The 19,222-nt window shown below is 41.5% G+C and overlaps 1 protein-coding gene across 3 annotated transcripts in view; it reads right to left on the bottom strand.

The window, feature by feature from the left end:
- The window catches only part of fras1 (Fraser extracellular matrix complex subunit 1), a 518,421-nt gene extending 499,591 nt beyond the window's left edge, over positions 1-18,830 (bottom strand). For all 3 annotated transcript variants that reach the window (XM_073065197.1, XM_073065198.1, XM_073065199.1), the window contains exons 1-2: positions 17,787-18,830; positions 1,795-1,826 (exon numbers count right to left, since the gene is read on the bottom strand). In XM_073065197.1, coding sequence (XP_072921298.1) covers positions 1,795-1,826; positions 17,787-17,859 — 105 coding nt within the window. In that variant the 5' untranslated portion in view covers positions 17,860-18,830. The remainder of the gene's footprint in view (positions 1-1,794; positions 1,827-17,786) is intronic.
- Positions 18,831-19,222: the final 392 nt, after the last annotated feature.

The following is a 19,222-nucleotide window of genomic DNA, read 5'->3' as shown; positions in this document are numbered from 1 at the left end:
TTATATTTTCTATCTTGCAGTAATTATAAGCCACATCTAGTGCATAATCTTTGGCTATGTTAGTTCATCAAAAGCCAGATTAATAAAATGGTATTTGTTTCAGCAACCCAATGCTCGTTGTCTCTAATGTGATGATACTTAATGGAATAAGAACTAACATTTGCAATGTCAATAAACTGATTATTCCTCTTCATTTTTCTTTAGATATTTATCCAGCTTCACCTAAAATACTTCAATGCAATTTGCATCAATTAATCCTTGTGGTGTTCTGAATTCTCAATTTTTTTAATTAATAGTTGGCACTTGCCCACAAATGTAATTTAATTTCCTTTATCTATGTTATCCAAAACTTTGAGAATTGGAAAGGCCTCTGGTAGAACATTTGCCAGTGTAGGAGAAAAGAGGTACCATCTGTTTTATCCTATCCTAAATCAGCACACATTTCTGATTACATCCTTTCAAATCTCTTTGGACCAATTCCAGACTCATAGATTTAGTAACCAAAGCTATATATACACCATACACCAAATGTGCTTTGATCATTTATGTATGTCATCATAAAAATTAACCCTCAACTACTTGTGTTCCTTTTATGAAAAATTAATATTACATCACTTCCGCTTAAGATCTCTTGCATCTTAAGACATCTTAAATCTCTTTTCAACTTCAAAGCATTCTCCCCATTTTCCAGTTATGATCAGTGTCTTCTTTTTCAATAGTCGGATATACAATAATCTCCATCCCCACCCCACATCCAAAACAACTCAGCTAATAAAAAGAAAAATCAGGGAACATGTGCGATGAGTTGAAATGTTCCAAAATCAACTGAGATGATTTCACGTAGAAGTGCTTGCTGTGGCCAAACTAAAGGCAAAATCTTTAGTAGTACAAGACATCGTAATGCCAAACACCATGACATTTTTAATAGTGGAAAATTCTTCAATGTGTGACAGGGTTTCCATGACTAACAGCATCATGGGTATGTGCAACTCAGCATTTACCTTGCTCCCAGTCTGGTTTATAACGCAAGCATAACAGGACGTTGGTAGTTGCTTAAGTGTTGCCTCTCAACAAAGAAATTAAACATTAACCCAGTGATCCAAATGATTTCATTTCTTTAAGAATGGCAATCGTAGAGCATTCCTAACAATATTTGACAACATCAATCTTAAAGACTGCTCAATACCAGCTATTACACTATTTCTTGTAAGCAAATTTATTAGAGATTGTCACAAACTTCTAGATGGTTAATTAAAAATGAAAAGGTCTCCAACACGTGAAAGAAAGGTGGCTGGATTATAACTTCAGTTTAAATTAAATTAAAACGTCTCTTCTCCAAATGATTACCCAACACAGTTTAATTAGAAAACATGTTTACAGCAATAATTGGTCCTTTATTTCATTCTGTGTTCAATGTTATGGGATATTGAAATGCAGTGACATTCTCTGCCCAAGTACATCTCATATTTAGCATGAGAGCTGCATTTCTCATAGCTAACCGTAATATAATATTCATCATGCTTATATTAATTACAGTACATCTTTTTTTAAAAATCATCTCTTTTATATGACCTTGTGGAGTTTTGTATTTGAAAGCAACACGCAGTGGCCACTTTATTAGGTATATCCAGTACCCAATTAAGTGGCCACTGAGTATGGCTTGATACCAGCAATATTTTCAAAGGTGCTATATCAAAGCTGCATACTTCTTAACATTTTTCCATTGAACTGTCAAATACATAATGAAAAGAAATACAACTACAACTCTATGAAATTAATAAAATTTTAACCTACCGCATAAAATGACCCTTGATGAATGCACACACCTAGAGAAAAGAAAAGACAAAGTCAGTTCATTAAGAACCACTGGTGAATTAAATAAGTTCTAATTCTGCCTCATGTACCCATATACCACAGTTTGTTGCCTTCTTTCACACTGCGTTTCCTATTACAGGTAGTCCCCGAGTTATGAACGTCTGACTTACGGACAACTCATTCTTACGAACCAAGGAAGGAGAACACCGTCCGCCATTTTAAGTCCGATCGTAACACCGTCCACCATTTTAAGTCATTGCCGTTGACACTGTGTTGAGTGCCTAACTTTGTATTTGGCTTAAATTTTTTCTTAGTAAGATTCACCCTGACCCCGCCCCCCCCCCCCCCCCCCCCCGCCATTCCGGTCAGCTGGTGGCACAGTCAGATTAGCATCGGACTAGAGAACGGAGGTTCACGAGTTCGATTTAGTGATAGACTGCTCCCGTGCCGGGTTGATGTTGATCCAGTGACTCCCGTACCATCCGTGCCGGGTTGATGTCAAGCTCGCAACTCAACCTCATTAAAAAAAAACTGCCACCTCCAGTTTAAATTCCCATGTGGAATATTGTGAAGGATCAAATACCCAAAGTCAGCACAGCCCCCACTTGTCCCATTTAACCTGTCTCAGTGTGGTGCAGTTTAGGACCTGGGGAATTCAGTGCAGTGGTCCTTAGGACCCAGCGGACCTCAGGAGCCGGTGGAGCTTGGGATTCGCTGCCAGCAGTGTTTCTGTTCCATTGATGGGAAGCAATCGCGATTGAAAATAAAGAGGAAATAATAAAGTGTTTGGAAAGAGATGAAACGCCATCAGTCACTGGAAAAACATTAAGCTACAGTCAGTCAATGATCGGAACAATTTTAAAGGATAGAGGATGAAGTGAGAATAATGGAGCATGTGAAAGGCCCTGCCCCAATGAAAGCTACAATTATTACTAAGCAACGCAGTGGTTTAATTATTGGAATACATACATTTCTTAAGTGTTTTATATGCATAGAAAGGTAAAGTATATACTATATACTAAGAGAAACGTTTGACTAAGTGATGCTAAATAATACCGGATGTACTTGTTCCGACTTACGTACAAATCTGACTTAAAGACGGACTCAGGAACGGAACCCATACGTAACCTGGGGACGGCCTGTACACTGGTCAATGGCTTCCCTTTTCAGAGGCTGAATACATTATATGAGGCTGGACCATAGACTTAATTTCCGCTCTGTGGCTAGTTGAATTATCACAGCCAGAGGTAATCAGAGAAGACTACAATCAGACTTAGTAACCTATGATAGGGAGAGTTGGGATCCTATTCCCAGTTACCTGTCACTCTCAGTAATGCATAGGCTATGGATTGCCAGTTTAGCTGTAATGCCCTCCCATCAATACCCTGCATTTAGATGGCTGTCTTAATTAAGTAATATGCCTCGTGACACTTCAAAGGAATGCTATCAGACATAAACTAGCAGAAAAGTCTAAGGACTGACAAGTCTTGGAACTTCATTCAAAAAAGTAGTTATAAAGACAGATAGAATAATGACCAGTTGATTCATTCAGGAACAATTGCTGTGCAAAAGAATCCCCTGCTTATTTTTCAATCAATGTCATGGAATTTCTCATATGCGCTGGAACAGTGCACAATTTAGCAGGACTATGATTTTATCCAAATAATGTCAGCTCCAATAGTGCAATATTTTCTAAATGCTACACAGTTGCAAGAATCTAGCCCTTGTGCTCAATCTCTTCAAGTGAGAGTTTGACTTTCAACCTCTTACCTCAAAGGTGAGTGTTTTGACAAGAGGCACAATCATTAAGGCATACAGAAAGCTCAGTGTTACTCTGCCAAGACTACTCAACCAGCTTTATTTTTTATTCTTAGTAACTAACAATTCATGAATACAAAATAAAATAACACTTCATGTGATGGCCTTTAGCTTTACAAAATCCAGGTTAAACATTAAAACTTCTGTTAAGATATTACATCAGAAAACTGGTCTGTTTAAAATGATGGCTTATTGACAAAGGCTGTACATTTTCCTACTTTATATATTATTAATTTAATAAAGCTCCCTGGAATTTCTCCTGTATGTAAGATATACTGGAAGCTGACATCCTCCAGGTCCTGCGACAAATTCAAGATGCAACAAACATTTCCAACATCAGTTCCAATGCCTATCCCTCTGTATGTACTGTAGAAATTTAGTTGATTGCTTGTCACAGATGTACTACCGTAGATTCCGTACTACAGAGCGCACCTGATTAAAAGCCGCACTCTCTAATTTTAGAAAGAAAATCAATTTTGTACTTGTACAAGCCGCACCGGATTTTAAGCCGCAGGTGTCCCACGTTGTAATATGAGATATTTACACAGAAAGATATTACACGTGAGGATTTTTTAAACTTTTAATTAAATCCGTATGGTAACATAAACAAATACATATTGCAAATGCTTTTTTTCAAACCGTGCCTGTAACACAGCTACTTTTAAATATACATACGTATCGGTAACACACAAATTACGTTGCGTATACTTTTTTACTGAACAGTGCACGAACAACATTCCAATATCTCCTAACAACTGGTAAAAAAAAATATACTGCAGCCTACCAGGAAAAGTTATTGATCGCCTTTAACTTAAAAGCAGCGTTTTCGCTCGGGTCTAATGCCGCTCGCCCCCCACCTTCCCGTTTATCGCAAACCGGTATTTCCCACAAGACGCGGCGAAACTGGATGTGACGTCATAGCATCCCGGGATGTAGTACAGAAAACAAATATACCGGGTACTTAAAACACTTCTAACTTTAACTAGAAAATACTAACAAATGAATTACTAAGCGAAAATATTATAAACTAAATAACTGCCATAAAGGCAGCACAATGCTTTTCTTTGAGTGTTTTCCATGTTGTTGAGGGTGAGTACAAATGACTGATTTACAATAATTTAATTGTGAAAGTGCGCTTGATTTATCGTACAATTTCATTGGACCTCTGTGAACTACTCATCAATTTTATTGGTCTACTGTTACGAGGCAACATGTTTTTGGCGGCATGAAAAAAAACCATGCATTAGCCGCACCGTAGTAAAGGCCGCAGTGTTCAAAGCTGTTCAAAGCGTGGGAAAAAAGTAGCGGCTTATAATCCGGAATCTACGGTACTCTTGAAACATCGAACTTTATTTGATGTCACATTGTGAGGCTTCATCTAATAGTACTGGCAACTGCTTTTCCCACCACTCACTACCAGTACATACTCCTGTAGTTGTTTGTCTAATTTGTCCTGTCTAGCCTATAAAGCACATGGAGCCTTGCCCTTGAAAGGAAATACAAGGACACCGCGGTGCCTGCAAGTAGGAGGGAGCCTAGCACAGACAATTAGCAATACCTCCGAGCACACCCAGCAAGGGTTTATGGGGACAGAGACAATGGGAGTTCAAGACCTCCTATGAGCTTTCAGAATGGGAGGAATTGGGCATCGGACTGGGAGATTAAGACCTGGGATTCAGGTGATTATATGGGATCAGCAGGATACAGGTGAGCAGATTGGTGAGCTGTGTGAATCAGAGAGATGCTGGGAATGGCAGACCGAAGAGGGGAAGCTACCAAAGGGTGAGACAACCAGGTAACTATTCCATTACACGAGGAGATCTGCAGATGCTGGAAATTCAAGCAACACACACAAAATGCTGGTGGAACGCAGCAGGCCAGGCAGCATCTACAGGAAGAAACGCTGTCGACGTTTCGGGCCAAGACTCTTCGTCAGGACTAACTGAAAGAAAAAATAATAAGAGATTTGAAAATAGGAAGGGGGAGGGGAAAATGATAGGAGAAGACCGGAGGGGGTGGGGTGAAGCTAAGAGCCAGAAAGGTGATTGGCAAAGGGACACAGAGCTGGAGAAGGGAAAGGATCATGGGACGGGAGGCCTCGGGAGAAAGAAAAGGTGAGGGGGGAGCACCAGAGGGAGATGGAGAACAGGCAAAGAGTGATGGCCAGAGAGAGAAAAAAAGGGAGGGGGGAATAAATAAATCGGGGATGGGGTAAGAAGGAGAGGAGGGGCATTAACGAAAATTAGAGAAATCAATGTTCATGCCATCAGGTTGGAGGCTACCCAGACGGAATATAAGGAGTTGTTCCTCCAACCGGAGTGTGGCTTCATTTTGACAGTAGATGTATTTTAGACACCCAAGTCTAGCCACATTGCCCTAACAATACCTACCCTGGGGGGAAATGGCCTATTCTTCCTGCAATGCTCTGGAAAGACAACTGCAAGGGGAAATTATGCTATCCTCACTTTGAGATGCAGAAAATTAGCTCCCTGATTTCCCAGCACATATTCCTCCCCATTATCAGTCACATTCTGCCAATCCCACAACACTTTGATCCAGCATTCCCCTGTCAAGTCTCCTCACATGAGATACAAGTGAAGACATCTTAAATTTTTTTACCAGCATCGAAAATAATGTGCTGTATTTCACTGTAATGAGGAAGCAGTATGATTCAAGAAAAATGTTGTAGGATTTATCGTTCTGTCAGAACTCTGAGAGAAGAATACCTGTGTATCCTTTTTAGAGTTTTATCCTTAAATAAATTCTAACAATAATTGCAGGGTGTATTGGTATGAAAATTACTGTGTATTGTCATTAAAGATTAATCAAAAGAAGTCCTTGAAGAAATGCTACTCAGGTTCTATATTAAATTACTTGGAGTTTAAATATTTGGAACCCTGTTACATCCAATGTATAATAAAGACAGAAAGGTAATAACAATTCATCTTTTTATGTTTGCTGTTTAGATTTGTGTCGCTTTATCACAAATAAGCTGCAAAAGAAAATGAAGGCATATTGGAAAATAAAGTTATATATACACAGGTCCTCCACAGATACACTGGTGAAATTTGGGAGACTACTAGACAGGTATATGGAGGAATTTAAGGTCGAGGGTTATATGGGAGTTAGGGTTTAAGTGTCAGCACAACACTATGGGCCGAAGGGTCTGTACTGTGCTGTACTATTCTATGCTCTATAATGGCAGGGTTCCGTCATTCATAATCAAAACAGTTCGCGTGTTTGAAATATTGCTGCAAACCAAATTCCCACATGGCTGCTGAATGGCAAATCCATGGTATTGATCTACCTCATGCTTAATCATATGTACGGGCTGTACATAATTTGGGTGCCTGTATAGGAATTCAAATGTCCTGGTTAAAATGGTATTTTTCAGTAAACTCCATTATTGTGGATCAACTGTGCCAGACAGAAGTAAATGACCGGGCACATTGGCTAGATGCAATAGTGCAGGGACTTCAGCTCTACTTTTCTCTAAAGATAATGGAACTGAGGCAAGAGCTACATTACACATGTAATCCAGGAAAATATATCAAGCAACAAGTTACAGAAGCAGAAGCTAGAAAGTGAACAACAGGACCAATCAAGCAATATGTTCCTATCATCTCTTTTCTTACTAACCACTCACTCAGAGCACGATCACATACTTCCATTTCTAGACGTCAGACACAAGCCCTTTATCTTGGCCTCCCTCCCTAAAGCTCCCCCCTACTTAACCCTGACCAATGATGATAGTAGCTTCCTATCCAACATTTCTGTTAAGTCCAAAGAGTAACTTCTGAAATGCCCTGGTTTCTTCGGCTGCGTAAGACTAGGGAAGACAACCTCCAGCTCCACCAAACTCGTGAGATTGAGGCTCGCTCGATCACACCCCAAACCCCCAGTTTGTGTGGATGATATGTAATTTGCTACCCTGTTACAAACTGGTGCCATGAAATTACAGACAGTACACTGCTTACGATTAAAGGAATTATATTTATGTATCTTAACTAAAGGGTTAGTTAAGAATAACAAAAAGAAAAGGGCCCATTCTAATTAAACAGTCAAATGTGCACAAGTGGGAGCTCATCTTAAACTTCTCTGTCACTCACACGCCGGGCCCTCGGTCAACGTGAAAGCCTACACCACATTCCGAACGTCACTCATGGGTCTCCCACTGGATTGTACGCTACAACCGGCTCCCCCAGAGTCTTCTCACTTCCTCTCCTCTTAAACAAAAGCCCCAAGTCCAACCTCACCGGAGAGAACTTCCCCTTAATTTGACCATCCTAATTAGATGGCACACATTTCTCCTCATCTTTTATCTTCAACAGTAACCCAAACAAGCATGGAAACAGAACAGACTGCTCTTACAGAACAGCCAAAGTAAAATACATACAGCATAACAGTAAAAGTATGAACCAGGGCATTACACTTCTATTTCCACAATTCAGCTTCATCGTTTAAAGAAATATTACATCTAATTATATAATTTTGATTGGCTGTATTGATTCCATCATTTATTTCTTTTGCTCCCTCTCTCATATGATCTTCAGTGCACAAGTGAAAGCTAAGAGAATTTGCCTTTTTAACTACCAACTGGAGACATCATCAAAATACATCTGATTGTAAAAATTTAGTACTATGATCTGAAGGAAGACAATCTTTCTCCCACTGAGCATCCCTTTTCTAATTTTCAGAAGTTTGTAAAAATATAAAACAAAGTTCTAGCTGTTGTGCTATCATAAAACAATGATATTTGTTTTGTGTGAGCACACATAACCACATATTCTGCTTTATTAAAAGTCAATGAAAAATTTTGGCTTTTACAATGAAGTGATTTTAATTCAAACGTGTCAAAATAATGATTTACGTGTACATATCAGCTCTGAACTGACATGCATTCAGTTTTGAGCACTCAAAATATTGACTTTGAAAGGATTAATTTCCTTTAACGAAAAAAAATACCAGGATGTTGCCGTTTAGAGGAAAGGTTAGATTACCTGAATCTGTATTGCTTTGAATTAATATGGTTACATCCTGATCTAGTTCAACTGTGTAAAACAGTTGGGAAATTCATCTACTTAAATGATGCAGATGGGTATCAATCAAAGAAAAATATCACAGTTTGACTGTACATGATTTAGCAAAGGAAACACTTTCATTCTCTTCCTTCCCCTGCAGCCCGCAAATACACATACTGCTTTTGGAAACCTGGAATATAATCCCCCAGAAACTCACAGATAGTGGATTAGTTGAAATTCTCTAGCTGAAACTGTCAAGAGGCTTAGTGCAAAGATAGAGTGATGGTGGTGATGGTTAGGAGCACTTTGAGCAGCAGAACAGACGCTTAAAAGCTTAGAAGTCACACCATTTCCCATGTACTGTGTTTCAATACAGTAACTGGTACCTCAAGACTTTGGGATTCATTGTTTAGCTTTAACTCAAAAAAATTGAAAAGCTTCTGAATAAAAAGAAAGTCTTACATTGGTATAGCATCTTTCAAACACTTTTGCTATGTCAAAGCATTTTATAGCCAAGAAAGTGCATGGACACTCCTATTACCAGAGATATGAGGAAACAAAATTATTCATTAGTACATGCCACATGTGGCTAAAAAAAGATGATTAAAGAGATTATTTTAGTAATGCTGTTTAAATACTAACTATTAACCAAGACATCAGGATTAACTTCTGTGCGCTTCTACAAAACTGCATCATGGATTTTTTTTCCAACATCTCCATACAATGGTCTCAATGTAACGTCACCTTCAGATGGCATAATAGCATAGCAGTTAGCACAATGCTTTACAGTACCAGCGATCCAGGTTCAATTCCCATTGCTGTCTGTAAGGAGTCTGCATAACTACATGGGTTTCCTCCGGGTGCTCCAGTTTCCTCCCACAGTCCTGTTATGATCCCAGCCCCCTCCTTTGTGAGAATCGCAAGAGCCCTGACCCAAGAGAAGAGAAAGATACGTGCGGTGTCCCTCGTTTCACGGCGAGGCAAAAGCTGGCGACTGTGGTCATTGTCTCGTGGAGACACCTTTGTGAATTGGGAACTGTACTACGTGTATACCCTCAGGGCAACGTGGGTGGAGAGACGGACAGAGATTGCATCATCCCAACCTGATTGACATCTGAGACCCCGTGAGTTCAGATAAAAGAGGGGTTGTAAAGAGGGCCCCCCAGACGCACCAGAAGACACGCTAGAAATCCTGTGACAGCGTTTAATAGTGACAGCCGGTGGGGGGGGTTCGTGTGCGTCTTTTCCTTGCCTGGGATTGGCGACCTCACCACGGAAGAACGGCTTGGCTACAGGAGAGGCCACAAGTGAACGGCCACCCCCCAACGAGACTCCGACAGATCGAACTCATAAAGGTTGAAAAAACCCGCCGGGTAACTGTTCCATTCTATACCTATCTCTCTCTCTCTCCAACAAAGTGCACCACCGCAACACCCAAACGACAGCAGCTAGTGGAACTGCAGTGACCTCGAGAGACTTTTATATTTACATTGGACAAAATATTACCCCTAGACAACGATAGAGCTTATTTCTTATTGATTATTACTATACCTGCACTTTAGATTGAGTATTGACGACGTATGTTATCTGAATGTTTGTATTAATCTTACTTTTGTGCCCCTTTATAAATAAAAACTTCTAAAAGATAGTGCCATCAGACTTCAACGGACCTCTCTATCTTTGCTGGTAAGTGATCCAGTTACGGGATACGTAACAGTCCAAAGATCCAGACACAACTCTCCACCAACAACACAAACAGCTTATGGCAAGGTCTGCACACCATCGCAGAGGAGTTTCCAGCATCACTGCCTCTTTCCCAGACGACCTAAATCTTTTTTTTATGCCTGATTCGATGTCGCCAACACCGAGCCCTTGAGGAGACCTACAACTGAGGTGACTGACAGCTTGGTCATCCCCAGGGCCGAAGTATGCAGGTGTTTCCAACGTGTGGACAGTCACAAGGCTGCAGGACTGGATGGCATCCCAAGGCGATCCTCAGGTTGTGCATGGCACAACTGCAGGTGTTTAATCTCTCCCTCTCCTAGTGTAGAGTGCCCACATGCTTCATAATATCCACCATTGTTCTGGTACCTAAAAGACCAAGGTAACATGTCTGAATGACCGGCGTCCTCTCACACTCACCTCAATAGTAAGCAAATGCTTTGAGAGGCCGGTCAAGGACGACATCTACAGCTTGCTACCACTTACATTGGATCCTCTACAATTCGCCTACCGACACAACCGATCGACAGATGACACAATAGCCACAGTTTTAAACATTGTGCTTACACATCTGGAGAAGAGGAATGCTTATGTGAGAATGCTGTTCTTGGACTATAGTTCAGCATTCAACACCATAATTCCCTCCAGGCTTGACAAGAAGCTCAGCCTTCACCCGGCCTTGTGTAGCCAGATCCTGGACTTCCTGTCAGATCGCCAGCAGGTGGTAAGAGTGGGCACCCTCACCTCTGCCGTCTAACCCTCAACACAGATGCCCCTCAGGGCTGTGTACTAAGCCCCCTCCTTTACTCTCTGTATACCCATTACTGTGTCACCACCCACAGCTCCAATCTGCTAATGACACTACACTGATTGGCCTAATCTCAAATAATAATGAGACAGCTAACAGAGAAGAAGTCATCACCCTGACACAGTAAACATCACCGAGGATCTCACATGATCTCTACAAACTGGCTGTGTGGTGAAAAAGGCAGAACAGCACCTCTTTCACCTCAGATGGTTGAAGAAGTTTGGTATGGCCCCCCAAATTCTAAGGACTTTCTACAGGGGCACAATTGAGAGCATCCTGACTGGCTGCATCACTGCCTGGTATGGGAACTGTACCTCCCTTAATCACAGGACTCTGCAGAGAGTGGTGCGGACAGCCCGGCACATCTGTGGTTGTGAACTTCCCTTAATTCAGGTCATTTATAAAGACAGGTGTGTAAAAAGGGCCTGAAGGATCAATGGAGACTCGAGACACCCCCAACTCAAGTTGCAGGGTGGCACAGCTTGAAGGGCCTATTCCACACTGTATCTCAATAAAAAATAAAAACAAAATAAAAAAAACATTAACTCCAGTTGGGCAGTGCTCTTGTTCTTCTGTACAGGAGTGTCATCGGAACTTTCTTATTCAAATGTTAACCCACTAACACATATCCTAAGATTGGGTGGGTGGGGTGGGGGAAGCAATAACAAGGTCATATTATCACTCAGCCTTCCTTAAGATTTCTTAAGGCTGTTATAGCCGGGTGTGGTAGTGGGGATAAGCTCCCAATAGAGTGTGTCTCAAATAGCCTCCAACAACCAAGTGCAGCTCCTGGTCTTCACATGTGGTTTAGCTACTCAGCCCAGCTCAACTGCTTCTATTGACAAAAAGTGCAAAGGGGGTTTACTAATGCCTCAAGACCAGTTGCTTTGGGCAGATAGGGCTTGTCAGCCATGTTTGGCAGCTCTTAGAGAAGTAAAATTCTGATCTCAATCCTCCGCTGCCTTGCAGCTACACCTACTCATGTGGAAAGCTTCGGGAGTAAAACCCAGAGGAAAAGTCCAGAGTTGGAGTCCCTATGTTGAGTTCAATGCTGACTGGCAACTCCTGCTATGCCACTGGTGCCAAAATATATTAACGCCTCTGCTGTTCCTTGGATTCATCGGATGGGGAAGAGGGGGATCCTGAAACATGGGCAACAACTTGCTCTCTATATTGTACTGCCCCGACTTGAGGGGGTGTGGCACCAAAAACTGCCCACTTTACTTGTTTCAGCATAATGTGAACAACTCTTACCTGCCCCTGAATTACATCTGAAATGGCCAAGTAACCTATTCCACCAGGAAGCTGCAAAGAAATAAAACCCACTGGATCACCCAGAACTGACCAGCAGTAGAAATTGCCTCGTTGACTCTGTGAAGTCGTCCTTGCCAACATCTGAGAGCTTCTGCCAAATCCAGGAGTGCTGTCTCACAGACTGACCTTACATAGTCAAACTCACTGAATAATTCCTTATTGTCAAAGTCCCAACCACCACCATCTCCATCCCTGCGCATGTTCTGTCCCACCAAAAGGACAGAGGCGTCTGCATAGTGGTACAACCTGACCTCTCAACATCGGCTCTGGACAGTTAGAACGTCCTGGTCCTGACTCTGCAAAACAATGCCTGTCAGGCATTTGAGGAATACTCTTCACTTTCTTAGAGAAGTGCAGTTTCAACAACACTCATGAGGCTTGGTACCATAAAGGACCTAGCAATCCTTCCACAAACATTCACTCAATCCACCACTACACACAGCAGAAATAATCTGCACTACTGCACTGCAGCAAATCACCAGGACACCTTAGACACCTTCCAAACCCATGGTCTCCATCATCTACAAAGCATGGGAACATCAGCAGCTCAAAGTTGCCCTCCAAAGCCACACACAGTTCTGACTTGGAAAATCATGTTTCTTCACTATCACTGAGTCAAAATCCTGGACTCTCTCCCAAACATAATTTTGGTTACACCACACTTCAAGGACTTCAGTGCTTCATGGATGCAACTCATCAACACTTTCATGAGTTCAATTAAGAATGGGCATTTAACTGCCAGTTTGGTCTGCAAAGCCTACAGACCATGAACAATTATACAAAATAAAATGCTGCAGTTAGATGCTAACAAAAATGTCAAAAAAGCAGACGGAATCAATCCTGGAAAATATAAAATGACAGATACTTTGATTACACAATCTATATTTAGCTCAGCAAAATATAGTCAATATCAAGTACAGTTAATTCAAATGGAACACACCATTTTGAATTCAAAATTAAGAAAATGACTCCTTAACCACATCAGTAGATCATTTAACACAATATGCAAGATGATTTCTCACTAATTTTCTATCAATTCTGATGGTACTATCAGGTTAAAAACTCCTGCAACTTTCTCGTTAACAACTTTACTACTATACAGTATTACATTTCCCAAAACTCTGCTGACTGATCTGATTTCCACACTAATGTCCATTTTCATTTGATTAGGCAGGATCAAAGATTTTCCAATATAATTGGTTAAAGGTGTTTGTAACTGCTGAATAGATCTATACAATCAACTTAAAAATGACAAATATGTTTTGTTTGCATTTTAGCATTTTCTCTGTGTTTCTAAAGCATAATGCTGCAACAAAATTTTTTTTTAAACACAAGTAACATTTCTCCCCCCCAAATCGCTTGAGGAAAAAATGACCCTTAAATGGGAAAATGTGTGTGGATATATCAGACAGATTTCTCTTAGGAAAACAATGTCTTCACAATTATCCACACTCACAAGTAAACAGCCACATTATCAACTTAGTGGTGGGTTGAGGCAACAACAATCAAAAGCGGATGTGGATATATCTAAAATTCAAAATCACAACTCCACCTGTTAATATACACTCAGTGGCCACTATATTAGGTAAGGATGCCCACATAACTGCTTCTCACTGGATGTTTTCTTTGGAGGGGGCGCACCATTCTGTGTAAACTCTAGACACATGAAAACCCCAGGAGATCAGCAGTTTCTGAAATACTCAGACTACCCCATCTGGCACCAACCATCATTCCAGAGTCAAAAGCACCTCGATCACATTTCTTCTGCATTTTTATGTTTGGTCTGAACAATAACTGAATCACTTAACCATATCTGTATGCTCAATGTATTGAGTTGTTGCCATGTTTGCTGATTAGATAGTTGCATTAACAAGCAGGTCTACAGTTGTACCTACTAAACTGGCCACTGACTGCAAGTTCCCAATTGTTAGCATCAGATGGCTTGAGTCAGCAAGCAATTTCACTGTGTGTTCATTCCGGCAATGTCACACAATGCAAGGGCGGTTCAGTGTTGAGCATTTTAATTAGTATGAATCCTGCATATTCAACAAAAAGTCCTACTTCATGAGGAGTCTGAGGAGATTTGGTATGTCACCAGAGATTCTTGCAAATTTCTTCCGATGTATGCTGGAGAGCATCCTGACTGTTTGCATCACAGCCTGATATCGAGCCTCCAATCCACAGGATCTGACGGTTGAAGACTCAGCCATCTCCATCACAGGAACAACCCTCCTCAACACTGAGAACATCTTCAAGAGGCTGTGCCTCAAGAAGGACCCTCACTATCGAGAAATGCCCTCTTCTTGTAACTACCAGCTCATTACAACCAAGTCTTCTCCGTGGATTGTCACCTTGTCGTGTTGGAGAAGCTTGTGTGGTCCTGCGATCCCGAGAACGATGCCGTCTGGAGCTATGCTCCTGGTAGGGTCACCCATGGCGGTAAGGTCGAGGGTGAGGTCCCTGACAAAGAACAATCCAACCAAGACCTCAACGGTGGAACAGGCGGACGAAGTTACTTCAAACTCAAACGGCTGTGAAGGGAGATGAAGGCTGCAACAAATCCATCAGCTCCAATCGTCGTGGTTTCCATGCCATTGGAATCAGTTGGCTGATTTGTGAAGTATCGTGTACTTCTTAGAGTGCAACATCAAGTACACGTTAAACAAATACACACACAGGCGTCTTCGCTCTGTGGAAATGGAATGAAGACCATCATCCTCGACCTCGAGGGATAGCCAAGATGACGATGACAACCAATCCTGAAGACTTGCACTCAACAATTCAGGAACAGCTTCTTCATCGCTGCCGTCTGATTTCGGAATGATCCATGAATTATTATTCCTTCCTCGTGTACTAGTTATTTGGCAATTTACAGGAATTTTATGCCATTGCATGGCTGCCGCAAAACAAATTTCATGACAGACATTCAGTGATAATAAACCTGATTCTGAAGCTCATTACCAGTAGCTAATCCTTATCATTAACATATTAATCACAATAACAAGTTGCACTCTTTTCTATCTAAACTAGCGATAACATTGGTCTCATTTATTGGAATCATGACACAAGAGTCAAGCAAAAATCAATCTTTTTTTTCTGTAAAGTCCACATCAACCTCTCCTTTGCAGAAAACACGTCTGGTGATGAGTGGGCATACAGGAGTGAGATATATCAGCTAGTTAAGTGGTGTTACAGCAATAACTTTGCACTCAATAACAAAAAGACCAAAGAACTGATAGTGGACTTCAGAAAGGGTATGACGACAGAACACGCACCAGTCCTCATTAAGGGATTAGATGTGGAAAGAGGGAGCAATTCCAGGTTCCCGGGTGTCAGTATCTCTGAAGATCTGTTCAAAGCCCAACATATTGACGCAGCTACAAAGAAGGCACTACAGTGGTTATATCGCATTAGAAGTTTAAGGAGATTTGGAATGTCACCAAAGGCACTTGCAAATTTCTACAGATGTACCATGGAGAGCATTCTGATTGGATGCATCACCATCTGGTACGGAGGGGCCACCGCACGGAATCAAAATAAGGTGCAGAGAGTTGGAAACTTGATAATCTCCATCATGGGCACTGGCCTCCGTAGTGCTCTCGACTTCTTCAAGGAACAGTGTCACAAGAAGGTGGCATCCATCATTACAGACCCCCAACACCCAGGCCATGCCCTCTTCCATAAGGAGGTACAGGAGCCTGAAGGTACACTCTCAACATTTCGGGAACAGCTTTTTCTGCTCTGCCATCCAATTTCTGAATGGACATCATGAACACCACCTCACTTTTTTTTTCAAATTTTTGCACTAAAGTTTTTTTCTGTATGGTATTCCATTGTTCTACTGCCGCAAAGACAACAGATTTAACGAACTATGTCGATGATATTAAACATGATTCTAATTCTATATCACTTCCCCATCTACTGAATTGATTTCCAAAGGATCCGCCCAAAGTTACCAGTTATGCAAAATAATGTATCCTATTTTTAATGAATACTTGATCAATTATATCTTTATCGTACCTTCTTTAAATTGTTGCTTACTCTTGTAATATAACCATATACCTCGAGAAACTCTTAAAATTTGCAACACACTAACTAGCCAATAACAGAGGTATTAAAAGCAGTTGTGCGCGCCCTAATAAGCGCACATAAAAGAGAACTAAGGACAAAATCAGAAAACTGAAGAGTGAATAAAATATGATTGTAATTTCTACATTATTCTGGCCGCGTTCAGAAAATTAAACTGAATAAATGCACACCCACACCGCGTCGTGAGCGGAGAGCTCTGAGGAGCGGTGAGGTCGAAACGTGCCCCGTAGCCTGGGACGGCTGTCACACAAGGCATTGGAAGCTATTTCTTAAAAAGGACATGTTCGTTTACGGTGATGCTATAATATTGTTTGATTGTCTTTCCAAGTTATATAGAAGTGCTGGTTCCTATGTTTATTAAATAGACGACAAACTAAAAGTAACAACTGTGCAAATACCCTTGCAAAAATGTGGACCCCACCGGTTGCAGCATATTTCAAGAGGTGATATGGCGTTATGTAAAACATACGACAAATATTCACCTAAATTACTCTTAATTCCAAAGATATAACGTGGCCACGTATGTGGAAGATGTGCTGTGTCCATGTCCATGTACACTCCTTGCATTAAAATAGAATATTGCCCTTTTAACCCAACTCAAAGACAGCCGCCAATTTATGAATGAGCCGCCACGACAAAGTACAGTACCTACGAAACCACAATTCTGGCGTTCGATTCAGGGGGGGAAAAGAGTAAATACAATGCAAGTCGATAAATTCGGCAACTTCGATATTGGTACCATTGTCACAATTTAGGCAATTTCGTATTCATTCTCGTAAATGAATGAGCGGAATTTGCAGCGATTTCCCTTTGCAAATACAGACGGTGCAAATACTTTGCAAATACACGGATTATAGGACGCAACAGAATTTCCTGAAACTGCCATTTCTGAAAAATGTAACAATGTGTGCAGCTAGGTGATAGAATTGTCTTTCGGGATACGTCTGGAAGATTCATAATGTGCTTGTTTCAATTGCAATTTAAATACAAACTACTCGAAGTGTTTTTTTTTCATTTTTAGTTTTGGTTACCGTTAGGCTTATTCCTATAGCAAAAGTTTGAATCCTTGTTCAGAGGAAATCGCTTCGAAGAGTACAATCATTAGTAGCAGTAGAGATTTGATACAAAAATTGATGAAAAGAAACCCAATGTCAATTACAGCACTTAATAAACTTGTATATCGCATGTACTGTACCAACCTTCATTCTGCTGCGGCAAGGTTACCAAGCCGATCAACATAGCAGCACCAACCCAAGGACTCAAGTCATTCATGATGGTGATCCGGTTAAAGAAAATCTCTCTTGGTTGGTAATATTTTCTCTTTAGTTTAAAGTCGATAGTAGGTCGCTTCCAAAATACATTTCACGGATCCGTCGTGCCGTTTAAGCTAATGAATCGGCGGAGATGGGGTGGAGACTGCATAAATAGATAAATGTCTTTTTTTTAAGAGCACTTGCAAGTTGCGCCGGAGCCAAATGTTTTCATGTGGCTGCAAGTGCTCTTTCCAAGGTTTTTCTCCCCCTCAGCACGTAATGGGGGCGGGATGAGCCGCACCAGTAGCGGCGAGGTTTGGCAGCGTACGTTTCGGCGCTGGATCGGAGGTGCTCGCTGGCTGGAAGCGAGTCTCCCACACAAGCGGAGATCTACCTCTCCTGGCCAGCTGCTACGGGGATAGAGAGAGTAGGGCAAGACGGGAGGAGATATGTGTAATTTGGGGGAGGGGTGGGATATGGAGCGTTTGCAAATCAGAAACTTATTGTATGATCATTACTCTTCCCATGCAAGGTATTCCCGGCGCTTCATACGGCGAAATCTTTCGCAGATTGCAATGATCACGAAGTCACCAAACTGAGAGAGAAATCTATCGCGAACCTTGGTCCTTATAGCTCAATCAGCCGATCAAATGGAACCACCATGAGAGTGGTCTTTCTCTCGGAAAGTCGGGGGTCGCTGGAGGAAGCTTTGCCTTCCAGGACACCCAAGGGCTGCAACGCAGGTGAAGTCGAGGCGCCTTGGGAGGAATGAGATGGAAAATGAGGGAAGTGTTGGAGTTAGCGAAGTTACAATTGAGCGCGAACCCGTCCGGGCCGGGAGGCCGGTGTGTCACGTGACGAGTGAAACCCGATGCCCCGCTATCGGGCGCCGTGCAGCTTCTCTGGCTCGATCGCTCAGCTGAAGGACCAGTTCCTTGGGCCGCCACAAAATGACACAGAAAGGCGCTTGTGTAGTCTTCCTTTCGGGACGGAAGGTCAACTGTTTCCATGATTCGCGGTTGCAAGAAAGTTTGTGCTTTAGTTTACAATTTTATTCCTGCATGCGATGGCGCCCTCCTGTGTTTTCAGCGAATTGATCGCTGCTGCTATACGTAATAATACGTAAATTAACAGACAATTATACGTAAATTAGTTAACAGCCAACATTTATCTACAAACACATGCCTTCTCAGGCACATTGAATGCAAAGTGAAGTTAACTTGCAGTAACTAAGATAGGCTTGGGATGCAGTCGACAGTTCAAAGTAAATGTATTATCAAAGTACAGGGAAGACAGAGCAGTGGTTGTCTGTATTGTTTGTGGTGTGTACAAATGACCTGGATGAAAATGTAGGTAGGTGGGTTAGTAAGTTTGCAGACGAT

This window comes from Hemitrygon akajei, chromosome 13 (genome assembly GCF_048418815.1).
Source record: "Hemitrygon akajei chromosome 13, sHemAka1.3, whole genome shotgun sequence".
NCBI lineage: Eukaryota > Metazoa > Chordata > Chondrichthyes > Myliobatiformes > Dasyatidae > Hemitrygon > Hemitrygon akajei.
This window is presented reverse-complemented; position numbering and strand designations above follow the sequence as displayed.